The sequence below is a fragment of the Cheilinus undulatus genome, linkage group 22 (assembly GCF_018320785.1).
Source record: "Cheilinus undulatus linkage group 22, ASM1832078v1, whole genome shotgun sequence".
Classification (NCBI taxonomy): domain Eukaryota; kingdom Metazoa; phylum Chordata; class Actinopteri; order Labriformes; family Labridae; genus Cheilinus; species Cheilinus undulatus.
This window is the reverse complement of record NC_054886.1, coordinates 5,759,411-5,778,636: the sequence shown is the minus strand read 5'-3', so window position 1 is coordinate 5,778,636 and position 19,226 is coordinate 5,759,411. Positions and strand designations below refer to the sequence as shown.

The window sequence follows — 19,226 nt, the reverse complement described above, 5'->3', positions numbered from 1 at the left end:
AGCAGGTTTCAGCTTTATTCCATCATATATAATAAAAAGTGATGATGAAAGTGAATTGCAGAGTAGTGAGGAGTAATGAGCTAAGCAGCTGTTTTTGAACGCGTCTGTATGCGGAGCTGCCAAGTGAAAAAGGGCTGCTGCATCAACCTTTTTTCCTTGTAAATGGTGATTTAGTGTTTATACTGCTGCCAGAAAGCGGGAAGGGAATGTGGACAGATAACATCCAATTTATAATGACACTGCCAAATAGTTCCTGTTAAAATCTTGAAAAATCCAGATTTACTTCTAAACTATATGACTGAAGGTAAGGGAGGATTTTTTTTTTTTTAATGAATTCAAAACTTGACTGTAGATCTCCTCTCAGGAGGGAAATCACTGTGATGTAGTTTCATTATGAATACTAATTATTACAACTGATTCTTTAGATTATCCAGTTAATATTCCACCATTCAGATTTTACATATTAAACTTAAAGAAACATCATCTGCATACCGGGTGGTAAAAGAAGCAAATTACCCAGGCAACAGCATTTTATATTTCAGTCCTCAGTTAGTGTTGAGGTCAGGCATTGCAGTGAGGAGGTCACAGATGTTTTACAGCATTTAAGATTCAAATAAATTCACTAAAGTTGGTCAAATAAAGAGGAGGAAAAACATTCTCTGAAAAGGTAAAATTTGCCTCATCTATAATGTACAAGTAAAGAATAAAAAGGGACTTCTATCATTGTTGCTGGCATTAAACTAGACCATTACCATGACCTGTATTATGCTTTGCCTCTACATGGATTTATGCTAATACTTGTTGGAACATATACATTTGTATGTCATGGATACACAAGGCGAAACTGGCACTTAAACAGAGCAAAGCCAGGCACACAGAATCACATCCCCTCCTCTGTGTTTTAGAGCTGATTTCAGTGTTTACATGGAAACTGAAATGTACCACAGCACTCAGATCAAAGGGTGCTCTCTCCACTCCAAGTCTGATGTCTGTGATTAACAGCATCACTAAGTGAGCATTCTTACTCACAGAGCATCTCTGTGGGTCTGTCTGGAGCATTAACACAGCTGGATCAGCGGGGTTGTCTTAACCCAGGCACAGCATGGATTTACATCTCCATTACAGCTGGTCAAAGCTGTTTTAACTGATGACTCACATGTTTCAAGTCAATGCTGATTTAAAAAGGCAGGCTAGGGCTGATACTCAGGGTCAAAGCAGCAGCTTAATAACTATTTACTTATCTACTAATGTATCTCCCCTTGAGGTTGGTAAATTTAATGATGACCATATTATTTCCAACAAGTTTTTCACAATTTAAGTAGGGTTGTGTATCTTTTAGGGCTGGACAATTAATCAAAAAATTAGAATAAATTGCAATATGGCCTGCCGTAATTTTCAAATCGCAAAAGTTGCAATATTTCTTCAACCTGCATTGTTTGTCAAAATACCAGTTTAAAACTTTTTGCAGCAGCAGCAGAAATGTTATGCATTTGATATGCAATTATTCAAGTGCCCTTCTTTTTTCAGAATAGTTTACAAAAAATCCTTCTTTCTTCATTTTTGTACATTTTTCTGATTAAATATGAGAATGAAAAGGAAATTATCACTCCCTTCAATACATCAATTCATATCCAATTTGCAGTACGATTCAGAATCAAAATGATCAAATATTCTCTGAAAATTGTTGATGTGGAACTTAAGGAATAATTGCATGTCAAATTACAATCGCAATATTGGGTGGGGGTGGGGGTTTGCAATTAGGTTATTCCCAAATTGTTCAGCCCTAGTATTTTTGGGGTTTTGCTGTTTCCTCTGCCAGGATTCCCTTGTAAGTTAGATTATTGTATCTTTATGAGAATACTACTTGTTAAATAAAGCTTAAATAAAAAAATAAAACACCAAATGTCTTGGTATTATAGACTATTAAGCGAAACATATTTAAAAGAAGCTAATGGACCATGGGATGAGTACAGGAAACAGCTATAACTTCTTTTGTACAGCACTAAAAGTCCACAGTGAACCCTCACTTTTAGGTCATAACTAGGGGTGGGTAAAAATATCGATTAATCGATGCATCGCAATATTTCCTCCCCCAATTCAATATCAGTTCAGCAAATCCTCTGAATTGATTCAGCTCCTGGCCAGTGGGGGTCGCTGTGCGTGTGATTCGCGTTGTATGGACGGAGGCCGCACTCAGCCAAACAACAACAACCAACCATAACCATGTTACATGAGGTTTATCACAATTTCCAAGACGACAGAAATAGTATTTAAGTTTACATGCACTTTACTTTTTCAGTGTTTATACAGAACTGTCATGTTTTTTACTTTTGTACTCCATCTGCACAAATAAGTTATTATTGTGCAAATTTTTATTTTCAGATGTTTTATTGCTCAAAAATGTGAGCTGACTTACCAAATATGTTCACATGGGCATGAAAATAATTATTAAAAAATTGTCAACAGGTTATTTGTTATTGCTACTTCTTACTGAATCGACACTGAAGCATTTAAATCAATATCGAATTGAATCGATATTGAATCGAATCGTTACCTAAAGAATCAAAATCGCATTGAATCGTGAGGTTCTTAACAATACCCAGCCCTATTCATAACAGAGACTGAATTAAAAATTTGTTCTCCATCTCTTGAATTTGGATCCGTGCCATGGCACACAAGCAGGTGTTTTTATGAAGATCTCTATCAGGAAGGATGGATCCCAGAGTGATTCAAAGAGAGTGACAGGGACACAGGATCGCAGTGTGAAACAATTTTCCACATCTAACAAATTTTCAAAGTAAAAGAACTCAGTTTGCAAGGTTCGCAAGGTTTGAGTGTATGGCTTTTGTTTTTTTTTTTTGTTTTGTTTTGTTTTGTTTTTGGGGGGTTTTTTGCATTATGGATTTAAACAAAAAAGGACAGATTCAGTGTGTACCTCATGGGCAGGATACATGAAATCCTAGAGAACAGACAGTCTGCCTATTTTACTTAAAAGCTGTGTGTGTCTGCAGGGGGGTCACAGCGATTTCACCCAACAGTTTTCTGCGCAAAACCCATTAAATTTTTTAATACTGTTCAACAATACTGTTATTAAGAAGCAAAAACTTAATATCAACTAATATCAACAAATATTATCAAAACACCACTGTGATATTGATTTTTCCCCAGCCCCAAGCCCATCATTTTTTATTGACCTGCAATCCTACAGGTGGTCAAACCTTATTATAATATAGCCTTATTATTTACATTTTCTTACAAATTATCTTCCCATAACACCATATCCAAGGTACACGTGTTGCACATAGCATTGGCGACAAAGTCTGCGCAATTACACTGTGATGCAGCCCAACATCTTTGACCTATTATCTGGCTGCTATTCCAGTTGCTCTTGATATTTACTTGATTTTCTTTCTTTTTCTCTCACAACACACCCCGTCAGCTCTGCTTTACAAAGTGGAGATAACTGCACACTAATAATATCAACATTTGGAATTGAAAGGTTGTGCTCTCACTTAGGTCAACACTAAGACAAAATGATTCTGCACACAGCAGTCAAAGCACCACACTTCTGTTTGTCAGCACTCAAAATAAAAGGTCCTGATTGCATGTTTTTAACAAAAGAAAAAGCAGAGGGCAGGGAATTAATACTGAACAGATGCAGTGAGTATGTGATGCTGTGCAGTGCAGTTTGACACAATGTCTGATGCTTGCGTGCTGTTAGGACATGGAGTAGCCTGACAAAGACTGTTTGGTAGGCTTGTAGGTACAAGAGAAGATATTTATAAATGCAGCTGGATCTAGTAGGCAGTGAACCAGGCTTGTAACCTTTAACCTTGAAGGAACAACAAAACCTAAGAGTTACTGCCCAACCAAACTGAATGAATCTTGATCACATTGTAAATCGCCACCATCTGACCTTCTAAAATCAATACTTAAGTAATTAAATGCACTGACTGGTGCATTGCAAATTGATACAGTGGAATGGCCAGAGAGATCAATAAATTCAATATATGCTGATTTAAGGCGTGGTCTTATTTTGAAGCTTGGTTCCTTCTAATAAAGAAGTGCCTAGAAATAGTAAACGCCATGTTTCTTTAGCTGGATCAATTGTTGTTAAAATGTAATTGTACTGAAGAGACTGGGCACTGTGCTTTACCATTTCTAACAGCTTGAGTCAGCAGCAAGCAGCAATTGAAAGGCCATTAACAAATAAAAACATGACAAATGGCGTTTAAGTCAGGTGCAAACCCCGTCTCATGTCAACCTGAAAGAGCATTCACAGTTTGTTGAGTAAATGAATGTATTAATATCACAGCAGTCTTTCTCACAAATTAATTTAACCTCTAATTACCCTGCCTGAGAGCTCATAGCTGCCTTGCCCCGCGCTGCCGTTTGGGGGTCAATAGAGAACAAAGCCAGGGTCAGCATCAATTATAAAAACAATGGCCCACAGAGGCACATAGCAGCTTTAATTACAACCCCTAATGGAAAAAGGCCTGTCCATTACTACTTCAAAATGCAAGCTAATGGGAGCAGAATCTATGATTATAGCGATGAAGGTGTACCTACACACATGCAGTATATTCTGCACATTAATGTTTCAGCTGGTTGGTATTGCTGTGGGAACTCTGTTACATCATTGAGGAAAAATCTGAGGGGTTGGCTAAACATTGGTCCAGAATTTTAGGGTGAGGGGTGCAATAACTGGAGGTTGTTTGACCAATTATTAGTCCAAATTTCCCATAGGTGTGTGAGGTGTCAATACAATTACATTATTTCTCCCTATTGGTTCTTTGCCTTCTATTTCCATCATCTATTGAGAGCATTCAGAGGATTATTGTGATGGGCAGTCAACTGGTATCAATACTGTAACTGGTAATGCCATTAAAGGGATTCTTACAACACAATTATCCCCAGTGTAAATCCATGTGATGCAGAGTATGCAGGCAAAATTGATGCCACTGGTAGCTAAATACTAGTCATTAGGCCTGTGTATTTCCCACAGGCACAGAGTACAATATGTATCAAGATACAGCTGCCATGACATGATATGGACCAGGAAACACATTGATTTTGGACAGTAAACATGAGCTACACGGAATTCACAACAGCAGCTGCTCCTTTTTGCAGAGTATAACAGCAAAGGCAACATTTTTAGGATCCTACACTTTAACTTATTTTATTCCTTGTCTTCAAAGATCCAAGTAAACTAAAATACTCTTCTAATAACAACTGAGCTATTAACCAGTGCATATACAATAGGCCTGGGCAATATAGCATCTATTGTATTGCGTAAGAAAAGAAATAACACTTTTAAATGAATACTTAGGTTAACAAGCCCCATTCTCCCCCTACATTAAGCCTGTGACGGGAAACTGGACTCATGTCTCAGTGTTAGGTCAGGGGAAAAAGATTGTGAGACTATCAAGTTGTAAGATTCATTTCTCTCCTGCCAAAGTGTGTCAAAATGTACCACATTTCCTGATGCTGGCATAAACAATAAATCACTCAGGGAAAAAAACAACTAGCAAATTTTATTGCGAAGGCAGTAGCATTTTTATCCTGATCTTAGCTTAGTTTTGACAGCAGTAGCAGTGGTTTTAAGCAGCTGCAGAGTTTACTACTGCTCCTCCGATTTCGTTTAATGTCACAACTTCTCTGGTTCAACATTTAAAGGGAGTCACAAGTTTAAAAACAGTTGTTTCAGCTGCTGTTGGGGTGTAATACTATTTGTATTTGTCTCAAATGAATACATCTGAATTCCTTCTACAGTCTATGGTCTGAAGAGAGAAAAACAGCAATCACAGATGACAGTGTTACCTGCCAATATAGGTGGCAGTAACACTAATAACTCTTAGCTTACCGCTTAAAAAAAAAAAATCAATGTAGTAGAGGAAGAAGCAGACACAAAGCACACACAAGGAAGAAACTTTAGCTTGGAGTGCAGCACTAGAGAAGTGGCGAAACCGAGACTCACCTGCTTGTTCTTCCTGATGACAGCTCCTCCGTACTGTTTTAAAAAACCCTCTGGATGTAAAAGAAGAGAGGCTTGAGACTCTAGCAGCCCTAATAAATTTAAAAGGCCATACATAGATATGCAGAAGTAGAGAATAGCAGCTATAAGTGTATAAATTATTTAAACACTGATCAAATGTCCCATCCTGTGTCTACATGAGCTATACTACAGTCCTTCCCTGATAAATATGAGTCATAATTTTGCACAAGTAATACACATTTTAACCAGTGTTCTCTACCTTTACATATATGCATATAGGCACACCACATCAATCAAAAATATATCTAAAAGAAAACGGCTGTAAAATACACACATTTATTATAATTATTAGGTTGGATTGATTGTATCGTTCTATGGAGATATTACACTATTGATTTCTGTGTTGCAACATATTTAGCATCTTTTTAAAATATTTTTTTCATGTCCAATACGCTACGGCCTGTACCAACTATCAGTGGTGGTTCTCACAATAGAAGGACCAAACTGTTTGCTGCACTACTGTCAGCTTAAGGTAATAAATCAGAGAAACCAAGAACTGGGACTATTAATTTGGGACTTTCTTTTACCTTTTCAACCGATGAACCGAACCCAAACAGTAACCCAAAAACCAAGGTACTGAACTGTGACCTCCATAAACCGTTGCACTCCTAAAATTTAACTAAGATGCCCCAATGCAGCATGCAGCATGTGTTACAGCCCCATACCAGCTGACAGAGATGCTCTGCAAAGCTAGCACCCTAGCTGTTATTACGAAAAATAAATTGTGAGAGGAAAGAATATGGTTTACCTGATTACTGTGTTGCATGTGAAGTGCGATAACAGCATGAGTGGATAATGTTCAGTTAGTTACCTGGCTGATCATAATACTAGAACAAAACATGCTGATGAGTTGACTCAGAGTGAGCTGTTGTCTGACACATTTCACTCTGATATGCTAATGGTTGAATCACCCGGGCCCACACTAGGGAGGGGCCCTTGAGAAGCCTGCAGTGAAAAGTGTGTTTTAATCTATTTTTTTTTAATTAATTAGTGTCATTACTAAATCAAAAGCGACTAAATGAATCAGTCAACAGACTCAAATTTGTAGGGGAGAGTAAATAGAAAATAGAGTAAAATACAATGCTGGGGGGCCCTTGCTCCTCCCTTAAAAATGTCCAAATGGTGTAGTCTAGCACTGCAAAATAATGCAAGTAAAATCAATTTAACTATAGTAAAAATAATGATTATAAATTGGGAAATTATGGCTAAAAAATTTAATAAAATGCATAGATATTTGTTAAAAGGATGCAACATTTGTTGCTTGGCTAACTGACTGAGGGGGGCCCTGTGTAATATTCCTTCCGGGGGCCCAAATCTCTAGCTACACCCTTGGTTATACCCCGTGTGTGCACTACGATGCATTCATTTAAAACAGTGATGATGTGCTGCATAAATGCATTAAGTAGCAGTGACAGGACTGATTCTGGTAGATCTTAGGCACAAACATGAGCTAAATATGCCATCACAGGTGTGCTGGGGGGGTTAGAGGGTAGTCTAACATAAAAATGCATTTAAATTTTTGAAGACCATAATATAACACTATTACCACAAGTAACCAAAAAGACGCTATGATACAAACATATGGCCATATTTTCCAGCTCTAGAGGATTAGGGTGTTTAAATTTGGTTAAAACTATCCTTATGTATGAGGTTTTCCATGTTTTGAATCAGATAAGAGTTGAGAATAATCTAGCTACCCTCAGTTTCAAAATTTCTCTCATTTACTCTTCTACCTGTCAGAATAAATTCTAGCTTCACCTAAAAACATTAGTGTAAACGAGTAAAAATGCTAAAACCTGTCAGTGTCTGAGATCAGATGAGCAAGATCACTCACATCCAAATGAACACAAGAGACACTCTACAAAGAGAGCAGAGGGGGAAAGCTACGCTTGAGGGAGATAAGATGGCATAACCTCCTTAAATTTCAAAACCTCAGCTGTCATATTAAATTTTCAGATTTTACTGATTCCACTCTGGGCTGACATCCATCATTACCAAAGGATTGCAAACGTCTAGAAGGCAATATTTTTGTTGTAGCTCAGACTTTTGTGGCTAATAGCTTCAATTTCAGTCATTTGTCTAAACTGCACTCTAGGCTGTCTGTGTGTGCATGTTTAGTGTGCATCCTCTGAGAAGATTTGTGCTGCACAATGTGGCTAAGAGCACATGGCTGAAGTTTGGCTCTCTTCCTTTCCTTCTCTGCTTCAGGCACACATGAAAGCAACTTCTTTGTCAAACTCCATTCTGTCTTGGTGCGCTCTAATGTGAACATCAAAGCCTGCCACTTCCAAAGCCTTGTATTCATGAGCATACAGCAGCTATCAGTAACAAGACTGCAAAAGAAAACCAACAGTTCTATGAGCACTTCACTAATCACTCCATTTCTTGTCCAACTCACTGCTAATAGTGTTGATGTTGTGAAAAATATTTTATTCTAACTACTTTTCAAGCAAACCGTTATTTTTCTAGAGAAAAGAGGAAAAAAAATACACAATAACTTAAAGGATTGCTTCCTTTTCATATTGGCTTTAAAGGTTGCCTTTGGCACGTATTAATATGTAAGAAAATAAATCCTAGCAAGTCAAACTGCAGATATGTAACACTTGTTTTATTATTAAAGCTTTATGGTGCATTTAAATGACCTCAAATCCTGATTAAACATCATTTTAAATCCTCAATAACACCTGCAGAACTCAATGGTTCAACAAACAAGATATTAAACTACTTATCAACATTTAGCCTCTGTTGCTCTCTTTAAAAAGATGATACACTCTCTTCTCCAGCAATTTGGTTTAATTATGGGTGCATATGACACACGTTTCAATTTTTTATTTGTTTATTGTGTATAGCCCATTAGTGATTGTTGTGGTGACTGACATCCCAGCGCCATTCTTCCACCCACATGTTAACAGGCTGTTTTGGCAGCTCTCCTCATAAACAGTCTCTGCTAATGAGCTGCTGCTCTGAGAGGCAGCCATACTGGATGCTTTTTTCATCTTATTTTGGGAGGATGTTGGTCTGAACAAAAGTTAATATACTAAACTGAATTACAACATATCACTATTATCTCTTTCCCGAAATAGATCACTTTGACCTGCAACAAATGTCCAACAACCCTTAAAACCATATAATGTTCTGTATAAAATGGATTACATTAATGGGGTACATACTTCTAGTATGCAGTTAACCCAGATCTGTCAGCTGCATGTCCATCCGCTACATCCCAAAGATGCTCTCCTGCACTAAAATCTGGTGACTGTGGAGCCCATCTGAGTACAGTGAACTCAAGGTGATGTTAAAAATAACCTTTGTGAGCTTTAAGAAATGGTGCATTATCCTGCTGGAAGTAACAGAAGATGGGTACACTGTGATCATAAAGGAACCAACTTGGTCAACAAATATACTTGAATACACTGTGCTTATACAATCTTTAGGTATAAAAGGGGCTTAAAATGTGCCAGAAGTGTGCCAAAACAACTCACAGACAGGGGCAGAACAATGAATGTAAGACGCCGTTTATGGAAATGCTACCTTCTGCTAATTGTCAAAACCATACATCCTGATTGGACAACCATGAAAACAATACTTGACTCTTTGTGCAGCAGAAAGACATGCTTTATCAGGCCTGTCACAGCTATGTTGGCACATATGTGAACTGGCTTACATGTTGTTCACTGGACAGGAACATGAAAGCTCCTCAATTGTAACACAGCACAAAGAAATGCTGTCATCAAAAGAAATCCCACTGTTAGATCAGCTTTAACTGAGGTTTTTTGGCCCTATTATTAATATTCTTTGACACCCTGTTCTTGCCATGTTCTTGCAGATATTTTTACAGTTTTTAAGCAGGACAGGGTGATTGAAATTTACTACACATGTACAGCAAAAGATCAAAAAGCCATGAAACATTAATCATCCATCTCTGCTCATCATATCTTACCATATTTTACTCTTGGGTGTGCATGTACTCCATGTTATGAGTGTCTTTTTAGATCCAAAAAGAGTCTGAATCAGTTTTCTCATCATTTTGACTTCATCCATTGATGCATTTGCAAATCAATTCAAATTAAAAATCAATTAATCAGTTGGAATTGTGAGATCATTAACAGTTATCTCTACTGGCAGAAAAGAAAGACATATTCTGCTCCCAAATATTTGTAGTTGTCATAATTTCAGGGGCATAGAAATGTTCAGCTTATTCCAACGATTATGAATATCTGAAGTAGAGCATCAGCTAAGTTCCTAAATGATCAAGTACCCCATCATGAATCATCTAGAATAAGACACATGAATAAATTGCAAGTGCCACATCCCATCATTAAAAGTGTTTTCATGAAATGATGTGCTCTTCCTCTGTGAAGCGAGCAGCTTCTCTTTGACACAGCCTCCTTCACTACAGAGCTAACACAGCAAGACATTGATGTGTTGGTAAAATATCTCAAAACTGACAAAAAAGAGAGAGATGGGGGATCTTAACATACCCACCCATTGTCGGACAAAAGAATAAATACACAGCTACACTGGAAGTCAGCCATAATGGCCCAATTAACGGCCCTCGAACCAAAGACATGGCTGAAAATCACTGAGGAAACAAACGTCTCTGTGCCGTCTTCTTTCTTCTTCTCTTCATTTCTCACTGTTGATCAGCCTGATTTCCTCTCATTCTGTATCCCTCCTCTTACCTCCATCTCCTTTCTCCCCTTCTATCTTATTTCTCCCTCTCACTCCATTTCAAAAGGACAAATGTTTCCCGCAGTCACTGTAGCACTGCATTGGTATTCTGCTCTCAATTTAGCCGAGAGCCAGGCAGCAGTATCTGCTTCCAGCAACCACACAGCAATCTGACACAGAGCACAGAGAGAGAGAGAGAGAGAGAGAGAGAGAGAGGGAGAGAGAGAGAGAGAGAGAGAGAGAGAAAGGGAGAAAAAGCTCCAAGAATTAAAGGAACTGAGAAATATGAGAGAGGCGGCAAGAAAGGGAGAGACCAGGCAGACCTATATGGCCATCCAGCTTCTGCTTTGCTGCTGGGTCTCTAAACAGAAATAACTCGGCCTGGAGAAATGAAAGATTCTGCATTTGTTCTGCAGCTTCAGAGAGCAACAGACGAAACAATGCACCTACTCGAGCTGTTTGAGACTACGTGCATGAAAACAACTTAAAGGCTTTGATCTAAATCATGGCCGCATGCTGATGTTATTACTTCACATCTGTCAAAAGCAATGCTCTGACAAAAATGTGAACAAAATAATTGTTCGGGTTGATTTCTTTTCAGCGCCGTCAAAGCTTATCTGCGACCGCCACAAAAATGTAAGGCTTCAAACAATTGGCATATAACTGCTGGCAAAGTAGATATCTACCTTCTGAAGACTCAGTAACTATGGGAGCTGCAGAGTCTGCTGATTATCCTGGATGTTGTGATGTAATATTAGGAGTGCAGGCTGGAGGATGTGAACCAAAGGTCATGTGTTGATACTTTTTAGCAGAATGCTGAGACATAATTTATAAAAACCTCATATTTTTCTGTAAAAAATAGCAAATAGCAGTCACAGTACCAGCATTTAAAACTTTGATGTAATTTTTGCAAAAATAAAATTATATTAAAACCTTTTTGATACTAAAGCATAAAAAATGTTACCTTGTAGATAAACTCTAACACAATGTTGTCTAAATTGCAAAAAAACATTTTTAAAAATGTTATTAAGGTTGCAAAATCTTCCAGTACTCTTCAATGTAATCTGTTCAAAATCGGTTATTTTATTGATCACTCATCACAAGAACACAATCCTTAATAGAGCTTAACGATTTACAAAAATAACCTAATTGCAGTTTATTCCCCCCATAATGTAATTGCGATTTAAGATGTGACTTTTTTTACGTTTTTTAAGTTATTTTTTTAAGTTATTTCCAAACTTTAGCGGTCTAAGGCACTACCCATGTACGTGGGCGGCCCAGGCTTGTGGTCTTTTGCCGCATGTCTCTCCCCACTCTCGTCCCATCTCCAGCTCTATCCACTGTCTTTCTCTATCAAATAAAGGCACTGAAAAGCCCAAAAATACATCTAAAAAAAGAAAAATCCTTATTTTGGCCGATACAATACTGCTATACAGTATACACCGGTTTATGTGATAAAGAAGTGTCTCCTGTCTCTGAGAGAAGCAGGGAACTAGAAAGTCTGGTAGTTGTTCTACACTTAGGGCTTCTGTCATATTTCAGGCCTCCTTGACGTTGTGACACTCTCAGCTTTCAGCTATACCTGAGGGTATATTTCTAAAGGCCTATATTCTTTAGAGTTGTTCCGATTCTGATACCAATATCAGAAATACGTCCAATACTGCTTAAAATGCAGGTATTGGTATTGACGAGTTCACGTGTTTATGCACCAATCCGATACTGTTTGGTTTAGCTTTACAGTTTGCTTTTTAGCCTTGCTAAATGTTAGTGCTACTAACCGGAAATCAATTCTTCTTCCCTGCCACTGTATGAACGGGCTTCGGTTTTTCGCGCAGTAAGATGAACCAAGGGACCTGCTGTAGCAGCAAATAATGGTGGCTGTGTGAGTTTTTCTCTGAATGTGATCGTTTAAACACCTTCCAGACCCGTGCTGTCGTACAAGACAAGAAGTGACACAGCCTATCAAAAGTTAATCAACTTTTAAACCATAAATCGCTGCCTCTTACTTGTTTTTCCTCCTGAAGCTAACCACTGTGTTTTCCCACTGATGCTTTTAATGCTTTTAAGTCCCTTGCGACAGCATTTTTAGCGAGCCTGGAACTCGTGCGACTTTTGGGACTTCATTGATTAAATCCACACCAGTAAACCCGATATTTAACATCTTTTTATCCATTTTAATCAAATTAAGGTAATTTACTACCGCTAGCTTGAATGCTAACTGCCATATTGTTACTCTCAGTGAGCGTCTGTCAGCCAATAGCGGGCTGTTCCGTAATCACATGATTCTGCCCAAAAAAGCATAGATTTGTGAATAAATTTATGAATAGATTTGTGTTCAGCACATCATGCATACATTGAAGCATCATTTATTTCTGGAATAGACTGAAAAAAACATCTTATCTTTCTTAAATATAAACGTTTTTCATAGTTGAAATGAGAATTGAAAAGATGACTTTCTTTCTATACAACAATTCACATTCCATATGCAATATGGGTAAAAAAAACTACAGATAGATATTTCTTTTTTAATTGTTCAGCTCTAGTTTTCATGATGATTACTTCAAGGCTTTACATTAAATAGATCAATACATTTACTACTGTGATCAGAGTAATTTATTATCTAATTCACACTGATGCATGCATTATGTTATGCCATACTACCAAACAGGTCTACAGGGAAGAACAGTTTATGTTTAATTTATCTAATATGTTGCTTATAATAGAAAAGAATTAACTGCTTGTGTCTGTCGAAAATACCTAAGATTGGGAACTTAAAAAATAATTGCATGTCAAATTGCAAATGCATCATAATAAACTACATTGACATCAATGTTATTGCCCAACACTAACTCATTTCAAAATGCACCTATGCATCTAAAAAAATCCATACACTGCCCCACCCTGGTGCATGTTATATTTAAAGTTGTAGATAATGTTGGATGAAGCACTACCCCCCTCCATTACAAAAGATCAAGAGAGAGCGAGCAATTTGTGATGGCTGCATAGGGAATGAGATAATTCACGAGCAAGGTGAGGAGATGCAGACAGTTTGAGAGAAAGAGAGGAGCGAGATAAGTGCAGGAGGAGGAGAGGCAGGAGTGGGAAGTGCTGACAGCGGGTAAAGGTGAAAGAGAGATAAGTGGAGTAAGGGAGTGAACTGTGGAGAGAAAGAGAGAGGAGGCGGAGGGAGGGGAGGGGAGATGGAAAGCCCAGATAGCCTTGAGAAGAGAAAGGTAGGAGGCGGGTGAAGGAAATGCTACAGGAATAAAAGAAACAGAGAGATGGATGAATGTGAAGGAGAGCGGGAAAAAAACATAGATATGGAAATGGGATGTGTCAGTGAAGGAAGGAGCCAAAAGTGTACAACAGAACAGAGTTTGACATGAGCTGACAGCACAGGAGCACATCCCAAGAGCAAATGGAGGCAGGAGCACGGTGTACACCAGAGACAATGGGCTTGGAGAGAAAGAAAATAAGAAGAAAACTGAGTGAAAAAACACAGGGGGAGAGTTGAAAAGCAGACCTACAATGTGTGATTCTGCATTTTGAAATATCCTTTTCAGATATTCAGCACCTTTGATGTTAAGTGTTGTTTTGTTTTTAAATTCAAGCCACTTTCAAAGGAGCACCTGTGCCATGTCGAAAACTCTTGTGTGAGTCATCATGATTATTTTTATTTATTTAAACAGCTCAATCTTTAAAACACACAAACACAAAAAACTTTTTACTTTTTGAAGGTAGAAAACTGCAAACAGGAAAACGTGAGACTCATGCAGCTCTTTTTGGAAATCTCTCACCAACTTTTGGTCTCCACTTCAACTATTTACACCCACCAGAGCAAAGAAAACAAGTCCAGCCACTTATAAGGTGATCTGCCATTGTCCTGATGTGATTATAACACGATTCTTGGGTACAGAATATACTCTGAATTATTGGTATTCTATAAGGATCATAATTTGATAGTAACTGACAGATCATTAAAAGTCAAATCATCCAGGAACAGAGAGAATATCATGAGTAATATATCCAAAAACAACGCACATCATATGTCAACTAGTTTTTGCTAGTTCATCCTCAGTTTTTCTATCAATCAAAGATTCAGTTACAGATGATCTGTTTCATCCAATTTCCTTTCTCCATGATAATCTGACAAGCATCTGTTTTCTTTACTACCCTGGTGATGGGCCACACCTCAGCTAGTACATGATTGGTTGCCTGGAGCAGTGATACCTTTTTGAACAGTCCAGACTGAAATGAATCAATGTTAATACCACGAGAGGCTGAATACATACAACACAAACGTTCTGTATGGGAAAATCTTAAGCCAGTGGTTGTGTGCCGCGGGTGTTTGCACAACCACACTTACTATGACAACTGTACCACAGCTGAAGATACTACTGATGAAACCATTTTTCATGGATAGGACTATGGTGTCCCTATGGCTTCATCTAGGTTTGAAACAACTTTCTTAGGTAACTAACATCTGATTAAATTCAAATATAATTGCTAGGGATGCACAATAGTGACAGTTATTCAAAAAATATATTTTAGCCAATACTGAAATTGATACTGATATCTAAATTTAGTTCAGGCCCAAAACTTAAGTTCTTGAAACACACATTTTTTTAAGTTTTGGGATGAACAAATTAAACTTAATCTAAAGAAATCATTTTAAATACAGGAAAAAACTTCAGCTGATGTAGGTCTGTTGGTCCCATCTAAAACTCCACTAATTTGTTCTTGCAGCAAATATTTATAGCTGATGCAGGCAGATATTTTTAGTCAAAATAGTGGTTGTAAATATCGGCAGTAATGTTCATATCTGCCAATATTAATTAGACCCTTTTAAGCTAAAATCTGGAACAATAGTGAAGTGCCTTTAGTTTATATTCCCCTTACAAGAACTGATGTACTATAAGTCTATGCACCAATTATATCTTAAAATGGCATTACCCACGGAGCCTATGAGGCTCAACAGCAGTATCCATCAGCTAAAAAGGTCATTGATTTTTGGGTATTTTAAAAATACAGAACTAGGTCTTTACAGACCCAGGTTTCCATCCCCATCCCTAGTTTAAAGTGTCAAAAACAGGAAATGGTGGATTAAAAGAAGAAATTAGTGTCAAACATTGGTTGAAAGTGGCAAAAGGGAGGTTAAAGCAGTGCTGGCGGCCTGGTGGTCCCCATGTATGTGGATGGCCCAGGTTCAAATCCAGCCTGAGGCCCTTTACCGCATGTCTCTCCCCCGCTCCCATCCCTGTTTCCAACTCTATCCACTGTCCTCCTCTGTCAAAAAAGGGCACAAAAATGCCCCAAATAAATCTTTAAAAAAATAAGGAGGTTAAAATGGTAAAACTAAGATGAAAAATGACAAGATTCTATGATTAGAAATGGCTGAAAGGGGCAAAAACTGGTTAAAGTGACAGAAAGGGGCAGAAACTGGCAAAAATAGTGGTTAAAATGAGTTAAAAGTGAAACAACTAGGCGGGTTAAGTGGTGAAAATGGGTTAAAAATGGCATAAATAGGTGAAAAAGGTGGTGAAAAGCAGTTAAAAAGTGTCAGGATTGAACAATTTCAACATCACATCCAACTACATCTTGGCACACCTGTCTGCCCAGAATGAGGAAACTGTTCTTCAGGATGTCCTCACCAATGCTACTGATCCAGTTCACATGCAGGGCACTTTCACTGGGTTTTTCAGGGGCTTAACCAACTCTGTGGACAGGCCCGATCTAGCTCTGAAGTAAAGGTTGATTGGTTCACTGGTGACTGGCTGACTGACTGGCTAAACGACTGATTGATCAGTTAAAACAGTGGTATGGAGCTGAAACATACAGAAATAACAACTTCTCAAAAATTAATTTCTTTCAGTTAAGATGAGAATTTATTCATTATTACCAGGTTCATAAAGAAAGGCTGATGGGGATAATGCAGAGGTATAGTATGCACCATCTCTTTCAGTGGTTACTTGCTTATGTTGGCTACTGTTTCAAAGTAGACATGATGTGGGGATTATTGATCCAAGAAAAGACATGTTTTTAAAATCATAAAAAATGCAATACCTCAGTAAATTGATTCTTAGAGATCTTGAATGAGGTGCACAATCTCTCAGAGAGTGTTCTGTCGTCATCTCAAACAATGCAATCTCAGACGCTAAAAAAACAACAAAATCCAGGAAAAAACAGTAAAATATCTGCCTCAGGTTGCCTTTTTAGAAAGTCCTCACCCTCACCAGGTCCACACATAAATCATTCAACCTTAGTGAAAACAGAAACTTTCTTCCTCACATCAGAAAAGATGGTTATTTCTGACTTCTCTGCAGGAAAGTAGGATAATTTAATACAATTAGAATTCACAAGCTTATGCAACACAATCAAGAAGTACAACTGTCCATAAATGTACCAGAAAATCAACCTGACTTAATGCCTTGTTATACATTTTTCATTATGGATTAAGGGTCTTAATAGCAAAACCAAGTATTCTTCAAATCAACAAGATTTAGTTTATGTACATGGTGGTCTCTTTGAGTAAATACAGACAAATAAGAAGGGTCATTTTTGAGGCAACGGCTACCTTGTGATCAACAGTTTTCCAAACCATGCTACCTAGTGCCAATAGAAAGGACTACTTATTTTCTGACTTCAAACTTTGTCATTAATCTCTTAAAATTTTTCAAAAAGCCCAACTCACTGCCTCAAAACCCAAGTCAAAAACCAATGAGTGATCTTTACCTCAAACAGATTTGTGTTGGATTTAACACCAAACAGGAGCATAAAAGCCAGCCACAGGTAAAGCGTTTGGTATAAGAAATGAAATGGTATCAAGGCAAAGCATGTAAACTATGAAGTTTCCTTACCTTCCTTGCAGTACTTCCCCCTGTAGCGGGTGTGTGTGCAGTCACAATGAACTTCTCCATACTGAATAGAGCAAAACCCTCCATTGAAGCATGGGTTTTGTTTGGTGCAGAGGTACTCCAGATCATTTTGGATGCCTTGGCTATTCAGCAAAGTAGGCGGTATCTCCCCCACCTTCAGATTGGAGATCAAACCCAGGAAAGGTGGCTCATACTTCACCGTGCTCGAGGTCAGAGCAGAGAGGCGAACATCAGGTGGGATCCCGCCCACAAACAGGTCACTGACCACTGCCATCTCCTTCCTCTTTGACTTCACCTCGGCCACTTTCGTCTCGCCGTCCACCATCAGGAGAGTCTCACGGAAGTTACGTGTTAGCAAGACCATGTGCCAGCGGTCATCATTCACCCGTGTCTCCATGTGCAAAGTGGCTGGCTCGGCACAATGGATTGCAAAACGCAGCTGGAGGCGCCCGTCAGCGATCAGAAGCTCCAGGAAGTCACAGTTGCCGCCATCATCCAGGTAGAGAACCAAGGCTTTGCTGATGTTGGTTTTGAGGCTGAAGCTCAATTCGCCCACTGATCCTGCTTCCCAGCGACCGTAGCGTGCCCACTGGCCGGGCGCCCCACCAAATTCCAGCATCCTCACTGTGGTAAGCAGGCTGAGGAGGAGCAGGGGCCACAAGGGCCAACACGGGAATCTTAACCCCCTTGTCATACTCAAAGTTCCCAAGTTGCCCCTTCTTTTATGATACCTTATAGGTCTACTGAACCACAGAGGTAAACACCAGCTTCAGTGTGGCTAACAGTTTTCTAAAGTAAACAACTATTACTAGATTTAACTTGGAATAGGAATGTATAGCTCTCTGGGTAAAATAATCCTCACAAGACCTCTTCTCCAATTTTCCTGACGATTCAGCAGTTTTGTTCTCTTCTCTCTGATGCTCTAATTCTTGTCCTTATCCTGACTCTCTCCTTCGTCTCTCCATCAGTTGGTGCCTCTGGGACTTGAAGGCAAGGAATGAGGAATAGCGGGAGAGTAAAAGAGAGGGGAATATGATAATTTCAACACAGCCGTTTCTTCAAAAGCCTCTTGGTGTATCCTGGACTGGAAATAGAATCTCTGTCTGTAGAAATCCAGATCTCAGAGCAATTTCCAGGAAATCTGAGCCGCTGCCAGAAGCTTGGGGGGGAAGAGTTATCCTATTGTGATCTTTCTTTAATAGGAGTTGCTTGCAGAAGAAACAGAGCAAAGAGTGAGGGAGTTGTCGGATATCAGAGCTTGCTGGTGTCTGCTGGAGCACACAGTACATTCATGGCTTCAGCATAAACCCATCCTTCTCCTGACAGGCCAGGAAGCTTTACGCTGGTATGGATCCCATCTTTAAGGTGGCAAAGAGGGACCTGAAAGAAACACACAAAAATAAACATAAAGTTAATGAAGGTCTGGTTTTAGACCATTTCATGTCTGTGGAAAAGTGCGATCGATTTTGCGTTAGGTTGTTCTGCAAGTACCCTCTTTACATGCCATAACTTCACACAAGGTGGTAAATAATCATAGGTTTTACTGTTCTGTTTGCACACCACACACTAACAAATTCTGTTCACTGACTACTAGATACTTGGCCTTGTTTGGTCTCTCAAAACAC

The 19,226-nt window shown here is 38.6% G+C and overlaps 1 protein-coding gene across 1 annotated transcript in view; it reads right to left on the bottom strand.

Annotated features, from left to right (window-relative positions):
• nrxn2b (neurexin 2b) overlaps positions 1-19,226 on the bottom strand; it is a 740,090-nt gene that overhangs the window by 601,249 nt on the left and 119,615 nt on the right. The window contains exon 2 of the mRNA XM_041780093.1: positions 17,584-18,981. Coding sequence (XP_041636027.1) covers positions 17,584-18,295 — 712 coding nt within the window. The 5' untranslated portion in view covers positions 18,296-18,981. The remainder of the gene's footprint in view (positions 1-17,583; positions 18,982-19,226) is intronic.